General features: G+C 40.3%; 1 protein-coding gene across 3 annotated transcripts in view; it reads right to left on the bottom strand.

The window, feature by feature from the left end:
- Window positions 1-5,605: 5,605 nt before the first annotated feature.
- The window catches only part of LPCAT1 (lysophosphatidylcholine acyltransferase 1), a 71,432-nt gene continuing 49,097 nt past the window's right edge, over window positions 5,606-27,940 (bottom strand). Inside the window, exons 11-15 of one of the 3 annotated variants that reach the window (XM_090039118.1) lie at window positions 25,436-25,589; window positions 24,392-24,490; window positions 16,965-17,103; window positions 15,727-15,938; window positions 5,606-9,944 (exon numbers count right to left, since the gene is read on the bottom strand). In XM_090039118.1, coding sequence (XP_089895244.1) covers window positions 15,754-15,938; window positions 16,965-17,103; window positions 24,392-24,490; window positions 25,436-25,589 — 577 coding nt within the window. In that variant the 3' untranslated portion in view covers window positions 5,606-9,944; window positions 15,727-15,753. Of the gene's footprint in view, window positions 9,945-12,518; window positions 15,939-16,964; window positions 17,104-24,391; window positions 24,491-25,435; window positions 25,590-27,940 lie in introns of those variants that run through there. The other 2 variants (XM_090039119.1, XM_090039117.1) reach the window with 2 other exon arrangements.

Here is a 27,940-nt window from a genome sequence, read left to right as displayed (position 1 = left end):
ACACCCATATTTCCTAAACTCCTGATACTTTTTTCTGGATTAAAATTGATAGCACACTTTTTTGTTAAGTCTAAAAAGACATATATATTTCAAAACATGACATGCCATTTCCTAGCCAAAAGAAATCACACCGATGATGAAGAAGTTGTGTTAAACACAGAAGCACCAAATACATCTTTCTTTCAGTAAATAATTCATCTTTGTACTGATGGATCTTAACCTCTTTCACTTCAAGGTTTCCCCTCCATAACTTGTCTGAATTTCACAATACCCCAGTCAAAAATCACCAAGATAGCTGTAAATACAGAAAAGATATGGAGGGAGTCTTAAGGCTAAAAAAAACCACCAAAAAACCCACTGACCCAGCAGGTGTCACTTAAGGGTGGCAAGGGCAGGACCCCACCCTGCTGTGCCCTGCTCTTTCACCATGCATGCCTTCCCCCTCTCTAATCTGTACCTCTGGGGGCAAGGGCAAGACCAAGGGCAGCCCTCCCCCTCCACTGAGGCTGTTTGTGCAGGGTCTTGCATGCCAGTGACCATCCCCACCACCTCTTCTGCCTGTGCCAGGAGTGGAGTGGGTTGGAGTGGAGGGGACAAGGTAGGCTGCAAGGTGTGGCTTACTCTGTGCATCCACCTACCTGCTCACAGCAGAGGGTACCACTGAAAGGAGGAGGGGTGCTGATATCCAACAAAGGTTACTAGGAGACTTCATCTTCTCAAGCCTAGTGTTGTTGTCCTCTTTCTTTTCTGTCTGGACTCTTGTACAGTAATTTATCGTAATGTCAAGTACAATAAGGGATTCTCTCTCACTCCCCTCACTTTCCTTTTCAGCCATATAACCTCACTTGCAGCAGACAACACACCTTTTTATTTTCTAGATCCACACACTAAGGGCAAGTAGATGAGAATTCTATAATAATGAGGATCTAATTATATACCTTAACATATCCTTTCTTTTTTTTTTTTTTTAAATGTAAAGATGTGCTATTATCATGTTTCAGGATAGTGTAATTAACTGCTTTTTAGTATAATTTGGTTTAAAAACTTAATATGCTATTAGATCACAAGTTGTTTACTCATACCAAATTTTTTTTTTCTCCCTTTTACAGATGAACCAGTACGATCACCCAAAACAATGATTGTCAGTAGGGTGTTGAATGATTGTCAGTAGGGTGCTGTGGAATCTTTTTAAGGGTACCACACATTATTAGCACTGTTAGGTGTGCAAACACCTACACGCTACTTGCAAGATGAACACAAAAGGTTCAAATAGGAATCCTTAGCATCGAGAACATTTTGACCTGGTGTGGTCTTTCTGACTTCTTTGTAACCTAATATTCACTCTATTATAATTTTTCCACAATCAACAAAAATAAAAATGACAAAAAACAGAGCAAAAGCTAAAAGCTGGCAATTTCCAAGGTATGCCTTAAATCTAGAAAGATTCAGAACCACCAATTTATAGTTTGCACCCCTGCCATAACAAAAGGCTAAGGAAATCTTGCTCGGTAATTGTTGCGTCATATCTATACATTCCAGTTAAACTAGAGCGTTACTTTTAGGAGTACATCCAATAAATCTGAAAATTTCAAATCATGTGGAAACCAGGATAGTCCTAACTGCCATGCAGGAGCCTTTAGCAGTAGAAGTACAGTAGAGCAAGACTGCTCCACCTTTACTCTTCTTCATCCAAGGTCAAAGTTGGGTCAGTTTAATTCACTCACTCTACAAGCTCATACATATGTAATAATTAGAACATGACAGCTCCTCTGTGGTTCTAAGCAACATTTTCTGTCCTTTTGAGGCACTCTGAGTATGTTTGTTTAATGCTCTTAGATTTCTCTGCTCTCTGAGCTCTACTCCTCATGTCAGAAGATGATGACCAAGGAAAGTGTAGGCTCCTTCCTGAATGCAATGGGCAGTTTGATAAAAGGTCATGCAGAGAAGGCTGAAGCATTCAGTGCTTTTTTTAAAAAAATGTATTTCAGGCTGCACAAATAAGGTCAGCTACTACATGATGAGCAGAGCTAGCAGCCAGAAAAGAGGAAATAAACAGCTAAGTAATGAAAGAACAGGTTATGGACTACTTGGACAACCTGGATGTTTTTAAGTCCGTAGAACCAGACAAGATTCATCCTAGAGTAATCAAGGCATTTGCTGAGGTTACTGAAGAGCCACTGGCAATTCTGAGAACTCATGGAGACTGAGTAAGGTCGTGGGCATCTAGAAGAAGGGCAAAGATAGTGCCCATGTTTAAGAAAGGGAAAAGGGGAAATCTAGGAAATGATAGACTGTATGACCTTGAAACCTGGAAAGACAATGAGGCATGTCAAAGAAACAAATTTCTAAATGCCTGGAGGAAAAACAAAAGTGATAGGGAACAGCCAGCTACATGGATTTGTCAAAAGCAAGCCACTCCTGGCCAACCCGATTTCCTTTTATGACAAGGTGATGAGTTTTTTTTGTATTTGGAGCAGGAAATGGAGAAGAGAAATGGACAGGACTCTTCAGCAAGGCTTCTGACACCATCTTCCCCTCTTCACCTCCCCACATTGTTAGGAACCTAATAGTCTAAACTACTAAAAGGTGGACACAACTGGTTGCAGTCATGTTCAATTCAGTTTCAATTCATTAAGGATTCTGGCTAAATGCCACGCTCCCAAAAACAACATAACATGCATATGACCATAATATAAACAAGTTCAAACAAAGTAACCAAACTACAAATATTATACTAAAAATAGTGCCCACCAACATAAAAACTTTAATATATAGTATTAAATCAAAGACATGAATCTATAATATTGTTGTACATAAATCCACAAGAGAATAAAATCAAATCTAATGTTAAAATTTTTCACTCGTATTAGTAATAAAGGATATTTAACTCTAATCGCCTTAGCCAATTAGCAAAACCTGCAAGACTGTTTACTAAATTTGGATGTATGCTGTAAAAGTCAGATTAATTTCTCTCCGTTTGAAATATCCACAGAATAATTCTCTATCAATTTCCACAAGAACGGTAATAAATAGATTCTCCTTGTGTCATTACATAAAGAACATTCTAAAACATAGTGGATAGTATCTTCCAAAACTTCTAGACAGACTGGACAACATCTTTTAGCCCTTGGAATGGAAAATCTACAGCCAGCCAGAACAGCTGCGGGCATCTGTTTGGTCCCAAGTCTAGTCAAAGAGGATCACCATTTATTATTGAGATCCAACTGTAAATACCTTTCTCCCCCCAATCTAATTTCCAAAGTGTATGTAAAGGGGCAATGAGTAGCCCTAGCCACAGCAAAAACACTCTGCGTGGCAATCTCTCGTATTCTCTAGAAAACCCAAACTTTTTGTCTGAGGGAGAAAAATCTTTCATTATCTTTGAGGTAGTATCCCATCCCAGAAAGTGCAAGAGTACAGGAAGGAAAAAGCTAATCAGGGTGATTGGAGGAGGGGGATTATTAATACCTTCTATATAACATAATTTAAGCAGACTAGATGGTAAAAAGGGCAGGATTTTAAACCAAAATCCTGCTATTTTAATATAATATTAAAATAGAATTCATTCCCATCTTTAGTCTCAACAAAGATGCAGGAATTGAAGGAGGAAGAGCCCTTAAGAAACTTGTTCTGAGGTATGTCTAAATCATTACTAGCAGCATAACCCCATACTTCAGTGCCATAAGATCTAAAAGGTAGCTTTGGCTTATACGCTGATATAGGAGCTTGGACTGATTGTCCTGCTGTGGTTTCATAAAATTTCTTTATAGCCACAGCCGATTGGCTGTTTTAATTGACTGAATAAGTCTTCATGATGGAGAAGCTGTGAATAACACACCCAAACAGCTGTGCTGGGCTCCGGGCTCTGGCATCAACTCCACACTGGCGCATGTAGCCACGCATCACAGCAGGCGGTGAGGGAGGGGCCTGAGGCAGCGCAGCCTCGGTCTCTCCCTTGCTCCCAGCACAGAGGTGATAGGGCTCCAGAGCACAGCACAGCACAGCAGTTTAGAGCGATCCCAGGCTCTGGGCAGCTGCAGCAAGCAAGCAGGGGACAGGCTAGAAACAGCTATCACCACAGAACCTGGGCTGGGGGGCAGGGGCTTTGGGTGGGAGGCAGGGCATCCTGCCATGTATCCCTTACCCTTATTTAGTTTTTCTGCCATGCCAGCACTCCGGCACCTTCTGAGGTAGGCAGTGTGGTGTTTTTTGGCACTCTGGCCAAAAAACATGGTGAAATCTCCTTCCCAGGAATTTTTTAGGGCAGATCAGACAAATATTCGTCTGGAATGGTTTAAAAAGAGATGACCCTGCTACAACCAAGGAGGTGAACTAGAAATCTGCCAAGTTCCTTTCCAGACCACCCCCCGCTTTTTTGCCTTTTTTTTTTTTTTTTAAAAGGATTCTAGGCAAGGATTATTCCAATCCAAGACAAGGCTTCCTGCCTGCCCCCAGTTACGTGGGAAAAAAGCCTCACGTTAAGTTACAGTACCAGCCCAGGGCAAGCAGCAGCTCAGCTCCAGCTTTGGCCCAAGGCTTGGAGTCAAAGCCAAAGTTGAGCCATTGCCTGACCTGGGCTGAGCTGGCCCATGTGGCAAGGAACAGGCACGTGGCTGGGGAAACACGAGGAGACCGAGGCAGGGGGGAGTGTAGAAAGAAGCAATGCACAGGGGACACCAGCACATGCAGTTTGGGGGAAGGCAGGGGAGACCATACTGCATGCTCCACCCCCACTTACCTTCTGCTCCATTTCTGCTCAAGGAGGGTGGGGGGAAGGCAGGCAGGGATCTGGCATGTTACCCCTTGCCACAGCCAGAGGGTGGGGAGGGGGAAGAAGAGGGAAAAGAGAATTTAACACTACCTTCCACTAACTAGATTCTATACTTGGACAATTATAACAAATGTATTAGGTTCTATACCTGGAAAATTATTAACTGGCAAGGGGGAGAAAGGAGGTTGTCTTCATTTTGGATTTAGGTAAATGCAGCATCATGCCCATGTTGCTTTTTTAGATGCATCTTGAACAAATTACATTAGGGATGTCTAACTCCTCTGTCCCCTCGGGTCAGATCTGGACTGCAGGGCTCCCTGTGACTTGGATCTGACAGAGTGGCAGTGGAAAAAGTGGGAGCTACTGTGGGAGCTAATGCAGCCCTCACTGACTCTTCACTGCCAACCTGCATCCTCAGCAAGGCTCCTTAACAAGGTTTTGGTGGCAGGCCTGGCCCCTACAGGCAGCCACAAACCAGACAACATGGCTCTCTAGGGTGTATCTGGCCCACAGGCCATGTTTGACACCCCAGAACTAAACTGAAGTCCTTTGGTTTCTCACCACGATATACTTGTTCTCCAGATATCAAATTGCTTTTGTAGCTTTTCTCTGAACCCATTCCAATATGTTTCAACATCTTTTTTTTTTCTCTTTTTTTTTTTTGAACACGAACTGAAGAACTGGAAATATTACAGTAATTTCCTTATTCATGCTATGTATAAAGTGAAATATCATTTTCCGACTCCCAAGACTCAGTGTTGTAAAGACAGCTTAGAAACATTTGAGAACCTAAATATTAAAACAAAAAACAAAAAAACACTGCTTTTTTTTTTCGCTTTGCTTTTAATTTGGCTGAAATTTCATTTCACACTGAAAATTTGTTTTACAGTAGTAAGCCAGTCACAAAGAAAGTGTCCAGCTGGGCAGAATGACCAGTGATTTCATAATGGACATTAAAACTTGTAAGGAGTCCTCGGTTTCATTCATAAAATATTGACAATAATTTCAATTCTCCTTTATTAAATCAGCATACCACTCAAAGCACGGTGTAAGCTTATATCATTATGCTGCTGCTTGGCTCAGTTTAGTTTATAGTAACTATAGTCAATATCAAAGACAATGTAATTTCAACTCACCTGACAATTAACAAGAAAAAATATTTGTTCAAATTGAGGTATTTCTTTTAAGAAATTACTGAACATCACTGGTATTAGGAGGTAATGTTAAACCCATATTATTTAAAAACTTGAGAAAATGTATAAAACAAGTCAATTTTTTTTTTTAAATAGAATGCTTAATTTTCCATGCATTTTAATAAAAAATATAAAATCAAATTTTTAGCACTGAAACTATACTTTTCATTTGGAAGTGGTTAACATCTAGTCAAAGAATCTCCACCACCTGAACAACTGACTAAGGTATTTTTCTTCTTTTCTTTTTTGCTTAATTATGAAATATAATTCAATCCAGTGCAAAGATAACGGTCTATATACATATACCTTAGAAGCCTGTTAACGGGAAAAATCGGCAACAGAAAAAAAGTTTAGGATGCTTCCTCTCATTAGCAGTATATGCTGTTATTACGTTCCAGGGATTTAATAATAGCAAGGACTCGTTGGCAGTGTGCATATCTATATACAATCACAAAAAGGCTTGATCTAGCACTGTTGAAGTCAACTGTACGCTGGAACAAGACCACAATACCCATTACGTGGCTTCTTACAAAACTGGCTTTCCTGAATATGAATATAGGACTTGCCATATAAGCACAAGTCACAGCATCAACTAAAAGTGTTCTGTTCATGGCAGTGCCTATACTGAATACAGATGTAATGGAACACGCACACATGCATACAAGTTACCAAACTGATTATTTGAACAATTAACAGTTCTCTCAACAATTTAAATTCACATTTCATTTAAAAAAATGCAGAAGTGTTTGTCAAAATCTACAAATAGCCATATTTTGATGGCAGTTTAGAAGTAATTCATGAGATTTTAAAAAAAAAAAAAAATCCAGAATTTTTTTTTTTTTTTTTAAACTTTAACTTGGTTGATAATTCTTCCAAAAGAGAATTTATTTCATGCCTGGAGAGATATTGGGAATTACAAAAGATTTTTAAAAATGGTCCCACTGAACAGATTCTGAAATACTTTCAACATCATAATGCTGCACCACTGAAGTTAAAATAGTACGTTATACAAAGTTAGTAGATGCTTAACTTCATCCTCTTTCAGGATACAAATGCTTCTACTTTAAATAGATTTCTACATTTCTGAGTTCTAATGCTAAACACTTACTGATGCATAATTTTCATGGACCTCTTTAAATACCCTTGAAAATTATTACAGAAAGCAGTATAATTTTAATTAAAATAATTCACTAATACAAATTACCATGTAGACAAGCAGCTTTTTTTCTCTAAGTATATACAGTTGCTAATGAGTCTCAAGTTAAAGTTTAAGGAATTCTATTCTACATACTTTTAAAAACACGATTCAGTTTTAGGTTGTACTTTAAAAAATTGCTTTTCTGGTTAGGACAGCAGTCACAATAAACGACGTGCTTAGACATCCCTTCCAAAATATAAGAAATATCTAGTTGGATTTTTACAATAAAAGACAACATGTATGACAAAAATATATACTTAGAACATACAAGAACTTTACAAGTTTATTCAACATTTGAAATACAAAACTGTTTTCATGCTAGATAATGACAAAAGACATGTATCTGGGATTTTCTCCCCATATATGTTCAGAGACTTAGAAATGACCAATAATCAAATAAATTGTATACCCAATACTATAGTAGCATGTAAAGTGTTATAGTTTTCGCTTTCTCCAGCATCTGTAAGGACAAACTATTGTCCCTAGTTATTTTATCCACATTGCATTCTTATGGCAATAGGCACCTGCCAACTAAAGTAATGACGTGAAAAGGAAGCCAGGAAATACTACAAAAATAGACATAATCCAGAATGTCTCTCTTTTTTAAAAAAAAGAAAAACAAGAATTTCAACATCCAATTTCTTGTCTTACATAGAAACACACTCTTTCATTTCTCTCACTCAGATGGATACATATGTAAGGCTTGAATTATGGAGGGAAAGCAGTGGTATTATTATTGATAATGACACAGGCCTGAACAGTCAAGTGCATGGGACCATGGTTGCCAGAGTCCTGCAATGGCATCAGAATCTCATTTTTAAAAAAAGTCTATAAACCCTCATTCCAAATTGTGAAGAAAAGCTTGTGAACATGACCCAAGCCAAAGAGATGCAGGAATGTCTGTTTGAGGCTATAGCCAGCCACAAGCAGAAAAGATGAAGAGCACCAACAGGAGTCAGGAAAGGAGGAGACTGGACCACAGACCAGCATTAGAGCAAACCAGGTTCACATGATTCTGGAAAGGGACCAGACAGGTGAGTGGGACAGCTTTGTTGCTTGTGGGATTGTGTTGGTCTTGGTGAAAATCAGAAGTGCAATCTCTGCTCCGCCCCCCCCCGATTTTCAGTTCCATTGGTCAAAATTGAAAACAGGGACAAGTGTTGCTACTCTCAAATGCTCCTCATTCATGGCCCTAAATGGAATGTCACATTTGTAGTATATTATCCAAACCTTCTTAATATATTTTTTTGCTTTCCTTCCTTACCTGCCTTGACCAGAAAAAGGTTTGGCTGATATTTAAATCATCATTGCTGGGGGTCTCACTGTCTTTATAGCTCAGAGAGATGAAGCACTGAATTTACACCTTTTAGAGTTGTTAACGTTTCTAGCAGACAAAAATGCCTTAAACAACGAGGGTGACATAATTTTCATTTTCAAGGTTTTAAATGAAAAACATAATAGCTAGAAGGTTATTTTCTCTCCAGATTTTAAAATTTGGGCAACAGCCTCCAGGCAGCTCAATCCAGGCCAGCACAACGTAAGACCCAAAACCTGATCTTCAGCCTAGTAGAGAATCCAAGATATACAAAACATACCTTCTTCACCACAAACTGCTACTTCATTCAAACAAAGATAATGGTCATCTCCCTATCCTACCAAGAAGAGCTCGCTGACTTACCAAAGATGCTGAATCCTTCAACTGTTCAGCAATTTCTACAAATGTAAATTACTCACTCGTGAAGGCTGTGTTGACGATACTGTAACAACCGATAACCAGTCAGCAATACAGTGTAGCCATAAATAACTGCCCTGATCTCAGAGATGGCTTATCAATGAATTAATGTCAGACAAACGAAACCAGCGGACTCCAACACATACACAAAACCAATATGCTGACAACACAATGGGTTTAGTAAAAGATCACACTACTATCACACAATTAAAGGATGTGGAAGCCCCTGTTCCCTGCTTTTCCAGCTGTAAGTTACAAGGTGATATTATTTTGCCAAAGAAACATAAAAGTAAATCCAGATTACAGAAATAAGCCTCAGACCAAAGAATCAACCATGCAAAAAGCTCTCCTCCCTTTCACAGAAATTTAACTTTTAACTTTTACTACGAAAATTTAAAACAGAAAGCATCAGCCATCCCAGTTTGGTCCTGTTACAGTGGATAAAGGAGCCCTAAAAAAGTGTTTGAGCCATTACACGCAACTTAAGGTACAGCCCCTCTTGGTAAGAATAGAAGTTATTAACACTGTCTTGAAAGAGGCATGCCTGCCACCATCCCTGATGAATGTAATGGTCTCCCTGAACCTCCACACATGATGCATGAAATAGTCACAGAGGCAAGCCCTAGGAGCTATAATGGATGATCCTCTTATGGCTACGACAAACTTTCTAAATTTCATACTATCTAACCCGTTTATGTTTTAAAACACAAATTTATCAGAAGGTGCTGCCAAGCCATTCATAAGATATTGCTACGATACAATAGGCAGCATTCTTCTCAACTCATCCCAGAGGAGGGTGATGTTTTAAGGATGTTCACATGTAGGTCACACAAGGTTCTATTTTGATCCCAGCTGCTTTTCAGTATCTACATGAGGCTACTTGGAGAAGTGATGAGACACCACAGACTGCACAGCCAGTGGCCTCAGCTGAATAGTTTCTTTGAAAAGAGTCAGCGTCCTCACCAGTTGTCACAACGCCTGCAAAAAGAATGCACCCAAATAAGCAGTAGCTAGCTTAATCTGAATCCAAGCATGACTGGAATAATGCTCCTGGAAAAAAAAGAAGAGAATATTATTAAGGGATTACCTGAAATGGTTTCCCTCATTGGAATATCTGCTCACTGAAATATTCCCTCATTGGGAATACCTCCTAGTCATCAGCAAACCCAACCTTGGGGTCTGGATGGACTCGCCAATCTAGCGACACTGGGTAGAAATTTACACTTCCATTTCCAACTTGGGGGGAGCTTTTCTTTCTTCCTTTTGGAGAAACATCTGGTCACAGCTATACTTTGAGCAAAATGCTCAAAGTTAGGAGCCTATGTAAGCATGTAACCACCTAAAATCAGTGGTAGGCAACCTTTTTAGGCTGCGGGCGAAATGACTCTGCTCAGGTTAGAAGTGAGTAGGCAAGTGGACACTAGGATACAACCCCACTACCAGTTCTCCCTATTGCAGCACGGATGAGGCCCCCCCTGTGGTCAGGTCTCCCTGCTGTGGCACAGAGGAAGCCCCTGCCACTGAAGCCCTGCATCCTGGGGCTGGATCCAATGGTTCTGTAGGCCAGATCCAGCCCACAGGCTGTAGGCTGCCCATTCCGGATCTAAATAAGTAGTCTGATATACAAAGTGCTAAACCCAACAAGACTTACTTGCTGCTCAGCACTTTCCGAAGTCAGAACCCTGAAGATACAATTAAGAGCTTAGCCATTAAACCTCCAGTCCTTGAAAATCTTGGCCCACATGTTTATCACTGCCAGCCTGAATTACTGAAATAAGCTATCCTGGGAGTGAGGCTGGAAACAAAAGGAAAGTTCCAACTTGGGCAGGATGCAGCAGTCTGTCCCTCTCAAGATCAAGTGGCTGAGGCCTGTGATGGTACTAAAAGTCAATGATGCTTAGACTGCCAATTCACTTTTGTAAATTAACTCTAAGTAGACTTAGAACTAAGTGGTTTATGTCTTGCAATGCCAAGCAAAACAATACTGAATGTCTTTAAAAATCTGGGCCAGAGAAGATAGCCTCTGAACTCTGCATCATCCAGTCTCTCTCTGAGCATTTCTCCTCAAAGCTGCAAAGGGAGCCAAATTCTACTACATCAGTAAGCCACCTCTCTTTCCCACAGCCTGCCAAAATTACTGCAATTCTGGTAGCAGGACTAAACAAACAACCAAATAAACAACCAAACCACAAGACAAAGTAATTAGCATGTTATCAGTTGAGATGGTACTTCTGTTGAATGAGCTACCTGAGAATATTAGGAGTCAGATCTGTTAGATCTATGATGTAAAACCAACTTTTTAAATAAAGGTTTCATATCATAATGGAAATGTTTAACAACAGTAATGTTTAATGCACGCAAACAGAGAAGCCTTTCTAGCGGCAAAGGACTTGCACTTTGCGGTATAGATTACTCTGTCTTCTAGAGAACACATTAAACTGCCTTTTAGAGACACCTAAGCTAGCTTTAAAACAAGCTGAGCAGGACAGAGCTCCATTTAGGCTAATTTACTCTGCTACTTGAGCAACAGGGTAAATTAGCCCACACACTGGGTTACTGCAGTTGCTTTTAGCTGGCTCTGATCTCTGCATGCATACAAACAGGTAGATAACTAACTCCGACAGTTTAAAGAATCTTAGTCGCATCTGATCTGGATCCAAAGCATCCTGCATGTCCCTATAAAAGCTGCAAAACTAAAATTTAAAGAAGTCAGAAGTATGCCACTTGGGACAGAAAATAGAAGATCCTCTCCTACCACCTTTTCCAAGAAGAACAGTGATTTAATTATGGAAGAACTGATGCAACAAAACACAAGCAATTAACATGAAACCACTGTTGTACTTCGATACGGCAGCATAACATAAGGCATCATTTAATGACAAGAATACCAAAGGCTGCAAACAGATTACTTGACTTGTCTGAAAAGAAGTAGAATGGTGTCGAAGACATTAAGATGCAACTATCACCCTCTTCCCCACAAAAAAACCCCAAACCAAACCAAACCAAACCAAAACAAAAAACATTTACTACATACCAGTATTCTTGTGAACCATACTATTGAGAATGAGAGTGTAAAATTCTGGTGCTCTCCAGGCATAATTTTTTTTAAATTCCATTTTGTTTTTAACAAATGTGTTCAATCAAATTGCTTTGAAATATTACTGAACTACTACCTGAATAACTGATCTCTTTATTTACTCCTTTTAGTGGTAAGCTTTGCCTCCAGGGAGAAAGTGAAAGGAGTTCCTCTTTTTCTTGTTGTTTCCCTTCATTTTTTTGTTTTAAAGGAATTAGGATTCTATAATGGGATTAGCAAACAGAACAGTAACAAGTGTCTGTACTCCTTGCGAGCAAAGAGAAACAAAATTCTAACAAAAATATAGATAGATAAAACATCTTGGAAATTCAGTGATATGTGGGCATTTATCATTTATTTTACAAACTAATATTGCATGCAAGTTGACTTAGAAACTGCTTACAACAACATTTTCTAAAAAAACGGAAGAATTTGCTCTGACCAACGTTGTCTGTAATTTAAGTGAATAAAACGATTTAGCCAAATCTCCTAAAACATGTAAGGGATCCACACATGGATCTCACCTCTACAATGAAAGTGAAGATCAGTTTCCATGAGGAATATACAGAAGAATTAATACTACCTCCAGCTGTGGTTCCCAAAGACACTAGAAGACAACCTAAAGTTTTGTTTAAATCTCATAATTATCCCAGTAATCCTCTCTTTTAGGTGCACAGCTATTGAGTTACTAGAGAGCTACGCACAAGAATGATGGGAGAGGGAAAAAAAAACTGTTGATAAAATGCAAAATTCACTCAAGTCCCTATACTAAATAGCATTTCTTTAACTTTTAAGCCCAAGAAGTGAAGAAACTTCCTGGACAAAAAACTTATCCTTAAATTCTAGTTGAACAGAACCATAAAAACCACTATAGTTGGAATCTTGGAACCATATTCTACCCCCTCTCACCTATTAAGATCTCATTAAAAAAAAAAACCACACAGCACAGTGGAAAATTATAAATGCTTTGTTAAAGATACCTAGCAGGGCTTGATAAATTAAATTGCATCCTCCTCTCTCCTCCTTGCAAAAGACAAAAATTTAGATAACTACTTGTGTTCAGAGAACAGGGGTTTATAATTGAAGACCTCCATTACAGAGGACATTGTACCATGCCCCACTTACTTTTATGGGAGCAGCTTTTAATCGCCCTTACTCACGAATGGTATTTTACTCTTAGAGAATACCACCAAATCAGCAGGCAGGATACATGTAAAGTAGAACATATTTTAAAAGAGAGAGACAGGCTCAGACAGCGATTACGTAAAGAACTATTTAAAGATGCAGTTTCTTTTAAAAAAACCAAAAAACTCATCAACTTCCAGCCTCCTTTGAAACTATATACTGTATATAGTTCCCACTGTTCCCCAGCATTGTGAATCACCAGTTACATACAACTACCCACAGAATAAGTCTTACTTACCAGGTAGAGATGTCCTAGTTTAATATCCCTTACTTTATGGGAATAATATGGTAAGATCAAAGATTGGGTATGGTGGTGAAGAAGTGCACGTTATATTAGATTTGCAAAATTGATGCTATAATACACATTTTCTGTTAAAGACAATTTGCACAAATAAATTTGCATATCCAAGTGTAGAATAATCAAAATAGACAAAATACAAACTTTTGTGAGTCTTTACAAAAATTAAGTCCAATTAAAAACTTAGGAAAAAGCATTCATTAAGAGACTTTATCTTCTATGGTGGATATATGAGAAAGAAAGGGTAGAATATAGGAGCTGGTAATAATACAGAAACAGGAAAGTTTGCACTCAGTGAAACCTATGCTTCCAAAGGCATCCAAAGCATCTGCTTTTTAAAGCTAAAATGAAAACAAACTGGATGTTAGGTGCAGGCCACGTGTGCACTTTACAACTTAGGTCTAGAATGACTGCCATGCAGTAGGGACAGCTTCATCTAGTCAGCTCAGGGACCAATACCAATTTAGTTGTAACAGGAGAGAAGTTAATTTATCATATTCCCAAGCTAGCTCACATTAAAGTTACCTTGCATATCTTCGCATTACACTGCATTTGCCTGTGATACTATGGTGCAGAGAATTATATGCTCTAATGCTTAGCTTTCCTGGTTTTTCAAAAACAGAATCTTTGGATGCCTTGGATTTCTACAGTGTATGCAGGTGTTTTGATTTTAGTTAGATACTGCAGGGACACGGGGAAAAGGGGTGTGAGGGGAGACTCCCCCTCTCCCCACCAATAGGTTTGCACTACATCTCTTCAACATTAATTTCAGATTAATGAAACTTTGGCTCAGGTCTGCATCTAGCTATAGTTTTTAATGTGATAATTTAAATCTGGTATAAAAAGGGTTTTATTGGAACATACCTGGAAGGGCAGTAATACTCTTACCTGACAAAGAGCTATGACCAAAATACTTCTAAGTCAACAGAAATGAGTGCTGATAAACTTTACCACTCACCCAGCCATCATGAATTTCTGCCTATGAACTACATATCACAGAGAAACTATTTTAGAAAACTAAAATGATGGGTTTATATTTCTGCTTCTATAAAGTGAGGTGCTATAGTTACCACTGGCCTAGCTTGAGAGCTGCTAGTAGGTGTTGTAACACAAATATTCACCTTGATTAGCTTTTCTACACCTCAGATGTTTGACAGTGTTAATGCTTTAAATTATATAACATTCCCATTTCTGGCCAGATAGTGCTGCTAGATCCTAGAACTTAAAATGTGTCACTGGTCTAGGGCCAAATATGTTTTATTCTATTCCTCAGGCCACACTGGTTTTGGGATATGGGTAGAATTTCACATTTGCAGGAAGAATAAAAGTGTGTCAGATGAGTGTCCTTTAAAAACTGTGGCTGTTTGAAGCTACTAGAACATAAGTTTCAGATGAAAAGGATTAATGGACGTTAATTAAATAATGAACATAACTAAGTGTTACACCCCAACAGCCTGTACTGAACCCTGAAAGCTTAAATCATTTTTACCATTAAGATTGCAAAATTTCTTTCAGTATCTTTGAGACCCAGTACTTCTAATCCTTTCGGGGCATCTGGCACATTCTGAGGGTCCACTGTAGCATTGTTTTGCAGAAAAGCTGTATTTTCAGGAAGCTTTTTACATTTACTAATGTCAATTTTTCTATCAGCCCTGCTCAGTTGGATTTATAGTAATAACTAAGGCACTCAGTTTTACAAAAGAAAAAAAAAAAGATACAAGACTCCCAATACAAATTTTTAAAACTTCCGTAAAACATTCCTAAAATAGTTTGCAGATTACATATGCACCAGATACAGTGTTTATGAGAGGTATAAATGGATTTTCCTGGCATTCCTTTAAGATGTCTTGTAACTCATTTGTGACTTTGTCCCTTTTGAGGAAAATGCAACCCTTCTGAACTCATGATGAAAAAAAACCCTTTATTCTCTGCCATATATCAAATATTTATGTACATGTCTACATGGACTTCCACCAAAAATCCTTCCATCCGTGTTATTCCCACTGCAGCTACATTAAATAAATAAAGAATTAGTTTACAGGTTACCTGTGAAACTATTGGGTAGAAATGCCATTCAAAAACGTTTTTGAAATGAACGTAAAATAAAACCTAACCTTCCAAAATCTGCTTGAAAAAAACCTGATAAATACACCACATGGGAATGAAAGAGTAATGAAAGCGTTTTTTGTTGGTTTGTTTTTACACAAAAAAATGAATTTGCTGTATAGTTGACATGACTAAGAAGATCTCAAGAAAAGAAATAATCCTCTCACCAGGAGAGGAATGTGATGTTTGTAGTATCAATTCAGTTTCTTCTTCTGGGGATTCTTTTTATCTTCAGCATTTTCTGGACTGAAGTCAGTACAGAAGCCATTAGGGGCTGGAAGAGAGGAAGTCTCCAAACTGCTCTCAACTCCTGTCTGGTCAGGGTAGAGATACTCTTCTGCAAAGTCTGGATACATTTCTGTAAACCTGTGGAAGTCATCTAAAAAGAAACCATATAGATACTTTTGTCACATGGAGACTGCTACCTGTAAAAACAAAGGAAGTCTTACCACTTCAACTATTTACAGCCATTCACATTTCACATGATTCTCTTCAATGTAAGGATAGCTGTCACTGTTGTCTACTTTTCTCTCAAGGTTTCAGACCCCAAAAGGGAGTTACACAGGAGATGGGATAGGCAAGAGGGGGCAGAGAAAGCCATACAAAAATCTCAGAACAAATATTCATAAGCTTACTAAACACCAGAAACCACTAACTTAAGACACTGTAACAGCTGCACCCTCTGTTAACCTCTTTGCAGTCTGTGGGCAATAACAAACCTCTTCCCTTCCAAATACTTTTTTTTCTTCTGTGTTTTTAATCTATAGATTAAACTTATCTATAATAACTCTTCACTTATTCTATAACTTCTGATAAGTTATCTTTTTCCAAGCTTCCCTGCCACTTCTTTTTGTGCGCGATTTCTTTCATTAATATATCACGGTTAATCAAAAGTATTCTTTACCAGGGTATTTAAGAAAGTGACAGGGTGTTTGAGAAAGGGTGTTTGTACCCACAAGCTTTTCTAACATCTTCCCCCAACCATACAGCTGGTTTAGTTAAAGATAGTACCAAAAATCCTCCTTCTCACATGGAAGGATGAGAGGACAGATCAACCACAGGGGAAAAGAGACAATAGGCAAAAAAGAGTGAGACACGATCAAGGGAGATTAGAGAGAGGATAAAAAATGGAAATCCATCACAGAGTAGGTGCAGCCTGAAAAGAGCTCATCCAAGTACTACCTAGTCTAAGGTAGGAAAATTAAACCACTTAAATACAGCAATGGATCTTTTAGGTTCCAAATTTTGATCTAGCTAAAATTACTCCATCTACATCATCTTTCTTTTTGAGTTTGTTTTGTAAAGGCAACCAATGTTAGACAAGCTGCTAGGTATTTTAATATATATTGGGGCATCTTTGACCACTCACTTGTGTAAAGCATTTCAACTCCATTTTAACACTTACCAAATGTGATTGTTCCTTTCTCCCCTTCATCTATAGCTCTGAAGAGGTTTGTTACATTGAGTTCTGACACACCCATGGCAGTCTTCAGAATGCAAGCTAAATTGTCTTCTACTATAGTTCCATTTTCTGACTGATACATCTATAGAATAATGCAGGAAGGCAAATTACTACCAGCATAATTGTTAGAAAAATAACAAAGTTAAAATAATTCCCATATGGGTAAAATTTGTTTCTGATAAATCAAGTACATCTCAGCTAGATTCATTTTTGCATATGTACACTGCTTTCTATACAGGGATCTTACTAATGAATAAAACTACCCAAACCAGATAAAATAGTTGATTATCCCCATTTTACAGAAACTGAGCTGGATCAAGGGAAGGGAAGTGAGGAGCAGGCAAAGTCAGCTGGGGCAGAGTCAATGGGAAGAGGAGAGGGGCAGGTAATTGCAATAACTGCCTGCCCCCACCCCCATTGTCCCTTACTCAATTCTAAGACAAACTACTCTCCTCACCCCAAATGTTAAAATGGGGGGGGAAAGCCTTGTAGTGGAATTGTGCAGATATGGTACTCAATGAGCTACATGCATTCATAAAAAAAAAAAAGTCTTACTGTTACAAGGTGCCACAGGCCAAGAGCTTAATATGATAAAGAAGGACTGTACATTTCATGGAAAACAAAGATGCTAGGAATTACATGAGGGCAGTGGTTCTCAGCCTTTTGCACCTTATGTCCCACCCACCAGAGGTGGGTTGAAGAGCTGAGGGGAGGGGGATCCCTGAGCGGCCAGTCAAAGCATGGGGAGAAGGGACAGTGGTAGGAAAAAAACCTAACCAGTTTCAAGGAGAGGGGGAAGGAGGGGCAGCAGTGGATAGAGGACCCGAAGGAATCCTTGATGGCTTGGAACCTTTAATTTTGAAATAGATCCCTTCAAGAAACCAAGGACCCCCTCCAAGATGTTCCCTTTCTCCTAAATAATGCACAACAAACGAATGCACATGCTGCAAAATGAGAAAAAAAACTCACTGAAATCTTGCTTCCAAACTACATTTAAAGACTAAGAGTGAAGTTGGATAGAATCAGCTGTTTAAACACAAAAAACCAAGGACCCTAATCAGTCTGTGCTAGCAAGTTATAACCGACCTATTGTAGCAAAATTCAGGAGACAAGCTTTGCTTCCAGTGGGTCTCATGTAAAGGTGCCTAGGAGTTCATTTCCCAAAAGACACTATTTTTAGTACTGAAAAAAACCTGCTAAAAAAGTAGAACACTGGAAGCCAGTTATTCAGATTGGTGCTAAAGAATCACACTTCTTCCCAGCCAGCCACAACAGAAAAGGTTCTAATTTGCCACAGTCTAATCTACCTGTTCTGAAGATTTTTTATACATTCACTTAATCCAGAGGCACTCAGCTTCTGGCCCATAAGCCAAATCCAGCCCCCAGCATCATACTATTGGGTCCATGGACAGCCTTGCAGGCTGTGGTCCTGTCTACTAGTTTGGAGGTGCAAGGCCCAATCCCAGGGTGTGGGGAGCACTGGGCCAGGCCCCCATGTGTGAGGCTAAACAGGGGTGGCACAGAGCCCAATCCAGTCCACAGACATGTCATTCATCTGGCCCACATGGCCAAAGCCTTGAGCGCCACTGTCTTAGTCTAATTTAATTCTCCAGTTCAGCTAAGTGCATATCAAAACAGAAATACTGCAGAACTGCCAGATACAGGGGGTGTAACAAAGTAGTTACAGAAGCTCCTTTGGGGGTATCAGACCTCTAAAATCCTAAGAATTCTTCACCTCCAGAACTGTGGTACCAAAAGTTGTTCAAAATTTGAAGGCAGGCCTGGTCTATACCCCTGTAAGATTCCTGAGCTTCTCATGTTTCTCTTAGGGTGAAGAACTAACCACAGAATGATCTTATTTCACAACTCCTCCGGGCCTTTTCCTCTGTAGGCATTGACATGGTGATACATAATTTGCTTTTGCAAACTAGTATATCCTTTTTCCTAATGAATGTGAGGTTTCTTACTTTCCAAAACGTCTAGTACAGAGCAAGGTGGCGGCCCCTACAGTCCTAACCATTTCAAATTACCAGACTATATCCATCTGTTGATACCAAGTCTCTTCTGATGATCACCAGTTTCAAATAATGAAATATAGAAACAAGGACACAGGGAGGTATTGTAGGAAAACAGTCCTGGGTGTTCTAGAAATAAGGCTGCCTCACAGTTTTGCCAAAGGAAAACCCCAAGTCTGCATGTAAGCCAGCGGTGATAACGTAAGTCTCATCACTTCTCCAGTCGGTTGACTTTGAGCTATACTATATGTGTTCTTCCTCCAAACCACTCTCAACCAACCTTGAAAAGGTATTATGAAAAGTATCTATGTTATGTTTCAATCATATATTAGAGCTGCTTGCCCAGTTTCTTAAACACAAGGAATATCACCTGTTGGTATATGCTGCAAACATACATATAATGCCAAGCAAGATGACACCCATCCTCCCCTCCCTGAACACATTTGTTGATATAGTTCTGCAAGTTTTGTCCCTCTTGAAGCTGAGCTTCCTTTAATGGGAGGCAACATGTTGCAAAAGGAAAAGAGAGAGAAGTAAAAGGTTTTGATTAAATCAGGCCTGTCTAACTAGTGGCCCACAGGCCACATGTGACCTGCAAAAGGTTGAGCTGCAGCTCTTCCCCTCCCTTCACCCCATGTGGCTGCCACTCCCCCTATTGCTCCAGTTGTAACAGCAGCTGGAGTCTCTGGATTTTCCCTCCCTCCTCCAGCTTCTGCATTCTGTGGCCGGGGGGGGGCTGGGGCAAACATGCACTTTAGCAGGTGGTGCATCTACCTGGCATGCAGCACAGAAGCCCTTTTGGTGCAGCCCATGGAGCAGCTGGAGGGTGCGTGCTTAAACGTTAGACAGCCCTTTGTTAAATAATTCAAAGCAGCAACAATGAAACCCAAAGATGCTGAAGTATCACAGATAAGTGCCCTCTCTCAAGTTATTGTGCAGGTCCCCCCAACCATGAAGGTGACAACTGGACCACCTGGAATCTTTACTACATTGGTCTGAGGACTCTGCTGTCAAAAATATGCAGTTCTCAGGCAGGGACATACTATATACCTGATGTGAAGTCTGGAAAGGGGTGTTACAAAAGTACAGGTGGCCATATTGGCTGCAGTTGAGAGGATCTTTAAACGTGGTCACTGGGCAGTCGTCAACTAGCACCAACTCCCTCTCATAGGGACTGGAAGCAACCTTGCAGAAGGGAAGCCCTTGCAACCATGGAATATGGAGTGGCTACTGTGAACCAGTTTTGACATGGGAACCAGATTTGACCTTCTGCATGTTCACCAAGAAGTCAAATGCACAGAAAAGCTTCACCAGGCTCTGCAACACTTCAATAGAAGAGTTCCCTTCTACCAAATAATTTTCTCAAGAGGGGCAAATTGTGACCTCTCGTTCATCCAAGAGGAGCATCCATAACTAAGAGGAACGAAGTGAACATTTTTGAGTCCACTGACACACCAAAATAGAAGGACATTGTCCTGACCCACCAAAGTGCAAGGAAATGTGGAAATAGGAGTCTTGTAGGAGAGGTGTGAACCTCACCTCCTCCCACAAAGGTATGTTCAGTACTGAAGTCAACCATCTTGACACTGAGCTTCAAATGGAAGTGTTGAGTCTTCATATATCCAACATGGGGCTCTAGCTTTTCCTTCCTCTTGGGACCAGGAAAGAACTATTGCAGAACCCTTTGCCTGAGATGCAGGGTTTGGAAATGGCAGGAGCTTTGACTGTTTCTAAAGCCAAGGAAGGAGAGTTCTTTCTGCCGTAGAAAACTGAGAGAGGTCTCTGAAAAGGGACAGAGGGGGCCTGGGTGCAAAATGAACCCAAACTAGATAATATATCCCCTTTACTACCCTATCCCGAGACTACTAGCTCAATGGAATTTGAGCCCAGGCTGAATGAAAATGTTCCAAGTCATTGTTAAAAGGGAGAAACTAAGAGACAGAATGGCACCAAAAGGAGCTACTGGCATCTCATCATCGCAAAGGCCCTGTCTGTAATCCAATGCATACTAGGAAGAATCCGGTGCTACACAGAAATGTTCCCTCTTTTTAATCCATCGGTCCTTTTAACCATTTTCAACGGGTGATAATGTATGCAAAGGCTGCTTATGGGCAGAAGATAGTACTTTGGCTTCCTCTTTGGAGCCTGCAACTGAAACTTCAGGCCTATGCACTTCATCAGATCTCAGTACAAAACCTCAAATGCAATCCTCCTGACCTCCTTCAGAAAATCAGAAACCTGCTGCCAATAAGGTCATATCATGACAACTACCACAGACAAATCATATTTCAGCAGCATCCAAGGCAAATTGTAAGCAAATGATAATGTTACCTCTCTGGAAATACGGGGTAGAAGGACTTTCATATGTCCTATTGGTGAGGAGTCTACAACATTAGCAACATGACCACACATGTGGAGTCATACCTGGCAAGGAGAGACTCATTGTCTGCTATTTCAAAGCTGCAAATTAGTGGAAGAGTCAAATAAGTCCAAAAGTTTAGGCTCCTTTGTGAGGTCAACTATGCTGCTTTCTCTTTGCATTAGCAGCAGCAGCAGCAAAAAAGAAGGCATAGGGTGAGCGTAAAAAATGCTCCATCCCTTTGGAAGATGCATGGTTCTTTGGCTACAGACTTGCAGTCAGGGAAAAAGTACCTGGCATCTGCCAGATTGCTTTGGGAGTGTGTACAAGAGCCTTGTTTACTGAGCCTTTGTGAAAGCTCAGTGAATCCCCCCCCAGATCTGTAGTCTTCACTGCATGGCACATCAGTTGCTGTACATCACAAAGATCATCCTATGTGATGAAACAATTCTAGAACAACAGTCTTGGCCAGAAGGATGACAAAAAGTATGGATTATTGCCATGTGGACTGCATTCTTGAATTTGGAATCAGAGAACCCTTTTGATTTGAAAAATATATAGGTGGCTACTCCAGAGGCATGTGGTACATTAACATCAAGGGATGAGACCGCACACAGTTAGACCCAACCTTGAACTCAGGGAGAAAATGACAATCCAAAAGTCACATCAGAAGTAGACAGGAACCCTGAGACTCCTGGCCTGGGAACCATGGAATCTCCGAGGACATCTTAAAACAGTGGTCTCCAACCTTTTTAAGTACCTTTAGTATTTAAAAGCAACCCAAGATCTACTATGTGCTGCCACCACCCCTCCCCTCCCCTCCTCCCACACCCTGCAGGTAAGTTTGTGGGGAGGGAAGGGAGGGGCAGACTGAGGCAGAGGGAGAAAAAAAAATGATTTGGGGGCATGCCTCCACAGCAGGGAAGTCCCACCTGGCCAGGGTCCCACTCAACTTATCCCTGCTCCTGCCTCTGTGGCACTGTCCCTCACCGTGGGGGGCCTTGATCTAGCCATGGCCCCTTCCCTCCCCTATGGACTGACCTGCTGGGCTGGGGCACATGCTTGCATACACGTGGGTATTCCAGCCCCCCACCCCAGCCTCTGATCAACTCAGAGAGGCTCCAAGATCTACCGGTAGATCAAGATCCACTGGTTGGTGACCAATGTCTTAAAAGGACAGCATCCCTTTAAAGAGTCATTTGACTCATGAGGCATTTATACACATACTCTGGGAAGTGAAGAGCGGGGGATACTTTAAATTAGACTGGCTCCCAAAGCTTTAAAGTGCCCCTGCCACCATTTTTCAGCGTGGGGATACTGATGATACATGTGCTGCTGGAGTGTGGTAATTACCATGCTCCATGCTGTAATTACAGCATGTTGCAGCAGACTTAATGGACGTGTATAGGCGCCCATGGTGCTGGAATCATAGACAGTTTAGAGCCATGCAAGGACTAACACCCAGACATGGACTCTGATAAGCCAACCTCCTCAGGTAGCGTCAGAGTAATCAGACCAGGAACTAGCATGGCCAGCATACAACACTGATGCCATAAACAAAGCATAACTGTGGCCATCACAGATTTCAAGTACTGATTCTGTGGAGTATAAAGATATTTAGTGCCTTAGGGGAAAAAAGCAGCCTGTCAAGACTACATGCATGACTAGAGTAGTGGCAGTAAGCCTTTCATGCTCCATCCTGGTGTTGGCTATCGTAGAGGTGCAGAGCGACTGAGAAGCGCCTATGCCAGGGGTCAGTAACATTTTCTGGTAGGTGGCTAGAATGAATCACCCTGAGTTCGGGGAAGGTAAGGCTTAAGACACAGCCCACCTCTGCTGCTCCTCCCTGCTGTCTTTACTGTGGTCCAGTGCAGGGACAGCTTCCCTTCCACCAGAGCTGTCGGTGCAGCACAGGGAAACCCACCCCTCCTCCTGCCCACTGCCAAATGCCAAAGCCATGGCTCCACATGCTGTATTTTGCTGATCCCTGCCCTATGCCATTTATTACTAGTGTTCTTAGCAACAGACCTATGATGATCATTGTAAATGGAGAACAGTACTGGAACACTGGTACCACAGCCACTGTGAACTTCAATGATAACTATACCAGGCTGTGATATTTAGGGCTTAGGGAGGCAAGATGACAGCGGGGCATACTTCCTTAAGGAGCCAAGCATAGGTGACCTCCTGCAGGAACCAGGTCTTGGATCTCCAACCTGTAGCTGATCTCTGGATTGTTTCCACGGCCAGTGCCAGTGGAGCAGAGGTGCCACTCAAAGCCTTTGGATCCATGGCTGGAGGTGAAACCCATTCAATGTTCTCAGTGAGACATAGCCAAAAAGACAAGCTCTACAGTCTTTACAAGTGCCCAGTGTAAAGGAGAAGAAAATGTAGCATTTCTCAGGAATGTTGGATTATTCTAAACTTACCCCAGGGAACAAAAATAAATGGTTGAATATTAAAAAGCATTAAAAACCCTCCTAGTTTAGCTAACCACAAAGGGAAGAAAAAATAAATACAAACTAATAGCTTGCAATGGAAAAAGCAACCTGCAAGACTAAGAACCCAGGAAAAAGTAGAAGTGTGGGGGAAAAGAGAAATAATGAAAAGGCAAAATAAAAAAAAAAAAAGGAAGTTCTTTCAGAATGATTGCAGGCCATGGGCAGAAGCCAAAAATGATCTCTCTCTAACCAGGCAAGTGAAAGGAGATAGAATTGCCTACTCCAAAAGCTACCAAAACTGCTACAGCAAAGTAACTAATGATGAGTCTAGGGCACTTGTGGCAGCATAGGTATGTGTAAGGTTAACTACCCAAAGAAACATCTTTCCTTACCTCTGACTTCATGATCTCCAATACACTATTTAGGGTTTTTCTTTTCTTTTTTTTAAATGTATATGTGAAGCAAGAAGAATGTGTCAAATAAGATTCAGTCATATTAAACTGCATGTCTCTTTTTCTCATAAAAACATCTATGTAGTAAAAAACTGCTACTTGCCTTAAATGCCAACTGAATCGTTTCCAAAGCTTTAGTTGGCCTACATACTACTGATAGAGAAATCACAAATTCCCGCAGGTCAATTATGCCTTCTTCATTCTGTAAGGGGAAAGCAGCAAAACACATCCAGAATTTATTTTGTTCCAAAACTCTATTTACTTCATAGCCATTGAAAGAATGTTAAAAAGGTTCAAAATATACGGTGCATATCTCTGTGTAAAAAAGGCATGTATATTATACGATACAGATCCTGTAGGCTTTTAGCTCTATTCTACTGACAACCAATTCCAAACATCCTGACGCTCTTTCTAAAAACCCTGGTCAGAAGTCAGTCGAAAGCCAAAATTAACCTTTCAAAACTATTTAAGACTCTCGTCAGACATCAGGGCACTGGTTACTCCAGGATGCATTTTTCCACTTCACACAAGTCATAATAGCTGGGACTCATCACCTTCCCTCAAATGGCAGCGGCCCTAAGCTAACCCTGCATATGAGTCCTGATATTCAGGAAAGGAAAGAACACCTAGAGACATAATAAACTTCTCCACCTCCTGGCCCAGCTACCACCTTCTCTAGACAAAGAAAAAGACCATCTCCCTCCAGTGCATTAGGCAGAAGAAAGTGATTTGACTTGCCAAAATTGCTGACTGCAAGTTTAAGTTGTTGCTGTTTTAGAAAACAATCCATTGTGCTGATGAGCAGCTCTACACCACCAATAACCACAACCAGCAATGCCTTCACCCCAAGTATGCCTTTGTCATCATTTGTACCTTTAAACCAAAATGGCTGTCTGATTTATATACCAGGTACCTCTTCCTTGAGCCAGCATTTTATTTAGTTAATTGGAATTCTCAACATGTGCTAAATAAGAGGCAGTGCAAGGATACAAAGGGTTAAATTCTCCAAAGTTTACAGAGCTGACCTTGCTTTTCCCAACATTTAGTGTGAGCAGACCGGGGTCAAGGTTGAGTATATGTTTTAAAAACCCAGTTAGAATGATACAAGGAGATTCTTAGCTCTCTGAAGCATGATGGTATTTCTTACCTCATCAAAAAGGGCAAACATGTTCTCCAATATGTCAGAAACTGGAACTTCCAAGTATGCAGCAAATTCTTTAAGACTGACCCTTGCACCTTTCATCTTTTTGGCACTTTCAGAATATTTTTCAAGATCTTTTTCAAGCTTTTCTGGTTTCAGCCTATAAGGAATAAGGGAAAAAGAAGGAAAGTTAAAAGACTTTAAGCTAGAGGGTTTTTTTCCTTTTATTTTTAACCACAAAATACCCCTATCATACAAAATAGTGAAGAATAGATGTTATGTAATGCATCACTTCATAATCCTAATTCAGAATTAACAAAAACGCTGGAACCCCAATATTAAAGTTCCAAAAACAGGCCCTCCCATACAATTTCCAATAGCTCAAAAGCACTTAAATATTCATTATTATTCACTTTACTGTAGTATGTGGGTTCCCTAGTCATGGACCAGGGGTCCACTCCTGAAACTACTATACTACTGTCAACTGCAGATTATTAACAAACCCCAAAATTTTAGCAAGTGTATAGGATTGATTTTCAGGGGGAAAAATAAGTCTATGAAACTCTGATCTGTAACAGACTCGTTTCGACTGGCAGATGGCATGCTTAATCTAGGACAATGGTGGTGTCCAATGTTTTCAGCCTGAGTCCCAAGCAAGTAAGTGGACTACTGCTCATATTATAGGCAGTTTCCCTGCTCTGTTTTGTTCTACTTTTTTGCCATTCCAACAGCAAAGTAAGAAATCTTTTATAATTCTTCCCCCTCTCCCCTGCCCCACAACAGGAGAAACCGCCAGAAATTTGTTCAGCTGCCGTAACCGGCTCCTACTATTCTCTCTCAGCTCTTCATTTTTTCTAGGACTTCCCTGGTCTCCTCAGTGTCTGATGAGGACTGATTTTTGCTAGACCCTGTGGAACCACTACCCTGCTCTCCATAAGGAGACATAAAGAAACCAGAGCTACTGTATCTATCCCATGATGCAGTCACCAACCAGCAGAATAGTTAATGAGCCTCTGTGCTCTAGGGAAGGATGGGAGAAGAGCTATTCAGAGAGATCCTATCTTACATCAGAGGCTCAATTTGACACTGAAAAAGCCACTGAGGACTACCTTCTTGGGAAGCTACCTTCCAAGAAGTACTGGGACTGATTCAATTTAGTCATGATTGGGTGCAAGTTAGAGGGCACATTTCAAATCATCAATAAGAATTCACTTCTTAAAGTGCTTCTTGGGCCACAATTTAGAGCAGAGGGTTACAACCAGATGAAGTGCTGGACATAAGTAACCTAGGTAATCTAGCAGTGATGCCTAACCTATTCTAGGTTAAGGCCTTTTTGGCAAAGAAAACTACTCAGACTTCAGCTAAACTGTACCCATACAAGTAGGGTTATGACTTGACAAAGGCAAATCTGACTATCTATCACACTACAGGCAATCTTTTCTTGTTCTTATTGGGCTCTTACTGAAAACCTTGCAGCAAGACCTTCTGGAAGTTGAATTCACCTCTCTTACATCCAGAAGAACTCGGAAGAAATGCCCAAGTATAGTCCAGGAACAACACCAAGAGTCAATTATCTTTTCCTGAAGATGAATGTAAATCAAGAATCCACATTATTACTCAATCTCATGGGCTTGACAATGCTGATCAAAAGGTACCAATTTGCCTGAAAACTTCATGGCATGAACTAACCTCATTCTTTTCTTTCTGCAAGATCCCAGAATGCACAATTTGTTTCACTGCTCTGTTGCTACAAAGTACCCTGTACAGTTCTTCAAGTCTATCTGTACCTCAACACTGTTCAACTTATTTAAAGGAAAGAAAAAACAAACCAACCAACCTCCACAAACCTCACACAATACAAAGATTTTGGTGGGTTTGTTTTAGTATAGGTGACACTACCCAGCTTTATTTCTTTTTATAGTCTTAGCCAAATAGCTGGCTAAAAATTAGCTATAACTCAGATCTCAGAAAACCAAAACGATGTTGTTGAGATTTGAAACCCACCCAAAAGATTATATCCACTATTTTCTACTGGTGTTCACAACTCTGGAGTCTAGCTAATTTCTTAACTGTCTGATGATCAGGTTTTATAAGTGGTCAATATGGCCTGCTTTTCTTTCTTAACTTACATCTGGCCAAAATACAACAATTATTTTCTTTTTAAATAAGGTAGTGCTAGAAAATGCTGAACAAAGAAAACGAGTAGAATTTATGAGCCAAAGTGATGGACCAGAGAAAAGACAGGCAAAGTGTAAAAGTCAAAAGGTGGCCCTAACATTTCATGAAAATTAGATAAAAGTCTGAGGAAACTGACCAGACATGGATGAAATGCAAAGCACAGATGTGAAAAAGATATTACTGGGATGTAGTAGAGACTGAATGACTGCCAGTGAGATGGAGCATCTCCTGATCACTGCTTCTTTGAAGACTATAGCAAATCAAGAACTGGACTGGAGTGTTTGGAGGACAGTACTTTAAGCCTGCTAGAAAAATACACAGATGACTAGAGGG

This window comes from Crocodylus siamensis, chromosome 3, assembly GCF_052110815.1.
Source record: "Crocodylus siamensis isolate JL-2025a chromosome 3, ASM5211081v1, whole genome shotgun sequence".
Lineage (NCBI taxonomy): Eukaryota > Metazoa > Chordata > Crocodylia > Crocodylidae > Crocodylus > Crocodylus siamensis.
The sequence above is the reverse complement of the archived record's forward strand: the minus strand, read 5'-3'. Positions and strand labels throughout refer to the sequence as shown.